This window comes from Pelophylax lessonae (genome assembly GCF_965119305.1).
Source record: "Pelophylax lessonae genome assembly, chromosome: 4".
Classification (NCBI taxonomy): domain Eukaryota; kingdom Metazoa; phylum Chordata; class Amphibia; order Anura; family Ranidae; genus Pelophylax; species Pelophylax lessonae.
In genome coordinates, this window is record NC_138771.1 from 647,398,767 (window position 1) to 647,402,562 (window position 3,796).

Here is a 3,796-nt window from a genome sequence, read left to right on the forward strand (position 1 = left end):
CTCCATTTGCTATGAACCATCAGTCCCACCACTGGGAGTATCATATATATGCCTTGGCCTACATGCCAGTGTAGATTATCCTTCCTGTATACTCATGTAAGTAAGATGTCTACTATGTGATCGAATAAATGACGTACTTGTGTCAGAAGTTGGAGGGGCTTATCGCCAATTGCTCCATACTTGACACACACTGATATTCGAAACAGCAAAACGAACATGTATATGTATAAATGTTTGTCTACAATAATGTATGATAACTGTGTATCTATCTTTGTCATTTTTTTAGTGGCTTTTTACCAAGTTCCACCCCTTGTACCCCTGAAGAAGCGGTATATACCGCAAAACATGTCGGGTAGTGGAAATCGGACCGAATAGAGGGACACACTCCAGTCCTGGCACCTCCAGACTGACCGTGACCTCTGACTAGTCCTGTCCACAATTTCAAGGAAATTATCTCTGATGATATTTTATCAATTATGTTGTTACCATGATGATGTTTCATATTATCTTGTAACAGTAATGTCTCTGTATTTGTACCCTTATTCTTTTTGACTCTATGTGATTAATAAAATTATACACTTTTTAGATGTTTTGTAGATACATCTCTCTTATTGGTTATATAACGGTACCCTAAAAATCCCAACCTTTGCCCCACATCTTGCTATCTTTTTGAATTTGACTAGGGATGAGGTACCTCAATACCTTATATTAAATCTAATGGGCTAATTTTCGCTACACAGCCATCAATGTATAAACTGCTGGCAACAGAAATGAGTACACCCCTAAGTGAAAGTGTCCACATTGGGCCCAATTAGCAATTTTCCCTCCCTGCTGTCATGTGACTCACTTGTTAGTGTTACAAGGTCTCAGGTGTGAATGGGGAGCAGGTGTGTTAAATTTAGTGTTATTGTTCTCACTCTCTCATACTGGTCACTGGAAGTTCAGCATGCTTCCTCATGGCAAAGAACTCCCTGAGGATCTGAAAAAAAAATTTTTTGCCCTACATAAAGATGGCCTAGGCTTTAAGAAGATTGCCAAGACCCTGAAACTGAGCTGCAGCACGGTGGCCAAGACCTTACAGTGGTTTAAAAGGACAGGTTCCACTCAGAACAGGCCTCGCCATGGTTGACCAAATGAGTGCACATGCTCAGCGTCATATCCAGAGGGCGTCTTTGGGAAATAGATGTATGAGTGCTGTCAGCATTGCTGCAGAGGTTGAAGGGGTGGGGGGGTCAGCCTTTCAGTTCTTAGACCATAGGCCTTGCACTGCATCAAATTGGTCTGCATAGCTGTGGTCCTAGAAGGAAACCTCTTCTAAAGATGATGCACAAGAAATCCCGCGACCAGTTTTCTGAAGACAAGCAGACTAAGAACATGGAATACTGGAACCATGTCCTGGGGTCTGATGAGACCAAGATAAATGTATTTGGTTCAGATGGTGTCAATTGTGTGTGGCAGCAACCAGGTGAGGACTGAGGAGTACAAAGACAAGTGTGTCTTCTACAGTCAAGCATGGTGTTGGGAGTGTCATGGTCTGGGGCTGCATGAGTTCTTCCGGCATTGGGGAGCTACAGTTCATGAATGCCAGCATGTACTGTGACATACTGAAGCAGAGCATGATCCCCTCCCATCAGAGACTGAGCTGCACGGCGGTATTCCAACATGATAACGTCCCCAAACACACCTCCAAGACAACCACTGCCTTGCTAAAGAAGCTGAGGGTAAAGGTGATGGACTGACCAAGCATGTCTCCAGACCTAAACCCTATTGAGCATCTGTGGGGCATCCTCAAATGGAAGGTGGAGGAGCGCAAGGTCTCTAACATCCACCAGCTCCGTGATGTTGTCATGGAGGAGTGGAAGAGGACTCCAGTGGCAACCTGTGAAGCTCTGGTGAACTCCATGCCCAAGAAGGTTAAGGCAGTTCTGGAAAATAATGGTGGCCACACAAAATATTCACACTTTGGGCTCAATTTGGACATTTTAACTTAGGGGTGTACTCACTTTTGTTGCCAGCAGTTTAGATATTAATTGCTGTGTGTTGAGTTATTTTGAGGGGAAAGCAAATTTACACTGTTATACAAGCTGTACACTCACTACATTTTAGCAAAGTGTCATTTCTTCAGTGTTGTCACATGAAAAAATATAATAAAAGATTTACAAAAATGTGAGGGGTGTACTCACTTTTGTGAGATACTGTGTGTGTATATATATATATATATATATATATATATATATATATATATATATATATATATATATATATATATATATATACACAGTATATACAGTATATATATATATATATATATATATATATATATATATATATATATATATATATATATATATACACAGTATATACAGTATATATATACATATATATATATATATATATATATATATATATATATATATATATATATCAAAGTAATCCTAAATTCTATGGAAAAAAGCAATAACTTTAAATAACCTCCAAAACCTGACAACCAACCCTACTTTTGAATAGCTACAATTTTCTTGCCATGGCCTGCCTTCCAGTAGGCAATTTTGCTGGTTTTCCTTTATTTATGGTAGGATTTATAATATAATTTTGGCAGCTTCTTTAATATCTTTATTTCTTAGACTGTATATGATGGGGTTGAGCATTGGTGTCACCACAGTGTACAACAGGGAAATCACTTTAGTTATTTTTAAAGATGAACTGTTTTTTGGAAGCATGTAAATGCCAATAAGAGTTCCATAAAACATGCAAACCACAGTCAGATGGGAACTGCAAGTTGAGAAGGACTTCTGTCTGCCAACATTGGAGGAAATTTTGAGGATAGCTTGAACAATGCATCCATATGATGTTAGAGTTATCATTAGAGGGAGTACCATTACAGGGACACTTAGTAAGAGGGCCACCAAGCGAACAGTGTATGTTTCTGAACAAGATAGTTCCAGAATGGGCTCCATATCACAGAAGAAATGATCGATGACTTGAGGCCCACAGAAGTCCAAAGTATACATCATTATAGTGGTTACTAATATAAAAGAAAATCCCAAAAGCCAAGAAAGAAGGATCAAGTTTAGAAACAATGGATAGTTCATTATTGAGGAATATCTGAGAGGATTACAGATAGCCAGGTACCGGTCATAAGCCATCACAGTTAATATAAAGCATTCTAAGGATTCAGAAGCACCAAAAATATAAAACTGAGTGATACAACCAACAAGGGACATAACAATACCTCCATTTATTACATTGGCAAGTGTGTTGGGGACAACATCGGTTGTCAGCAGTATGTCCGATATGGACAGCTGGGTGAGGAAGAAGTACATGGGAGACTGGAGCTTTTTTGTGTTTGCTACCAATGTGATAATCAAGAGATTTCCTTTAATTGTCACAAAATAAATAATAAGGAGCAGAACAAATACAAGACTGTTGAACTTGTGGAGATTTGGGAATCCGAGGAGAATTATCTCAGAGACTGGCGTTTGGTTTCTGTCATGCATTATCAGTTTTTTAAAAGAAAAAAATATTTAAAAAAATATTTCCCTTTACTACTTTGCCTCTGAAGCATTTATTTTTAAATTTGTTTGCACACATGTTAAAATATGTATTTTTGTTTTTGGAAAGAAATGTACTTAAAGCCCCACAAAAGTATTTATTTTCTGAATGCTGAGGCCCTGTAGAATAAAAGAGGGTAGTTGCATTATTATTAACCGACTGTATATTTTAGGGGAAAAGTACAATAAAACTATTTTTTGTGCACAGAAACACCATTTAATCCCATTTTTTTGGTACAAAATAA

General features: G+C 38.0%; 1 protein-coding gene across 1 annotated transcript; it reads right to left on the reverse strand.

The window, feature by feature from the left end:
• Positions 1-2,579: 2,579 nt before the first annotated feature.
• On the reverse strand, positions 2,580-3,497 carry LOC309552999 (olfactory receptor 11L1-like; the record flags this gene model as incomplete). Its single annotated transcript, XM_082253902.1, has 1 exon — positions 2,580-3,497. The coding sequence occupies one exon, from the start codon at positions 3,495-3,497 to the stop codon at positions 2,580-2,582; it is 918 nt and encodes a 305-aa protein (XP_082110028.1).
• Positions 3,498-3,796: the final 299 nt, after the last annotated feature.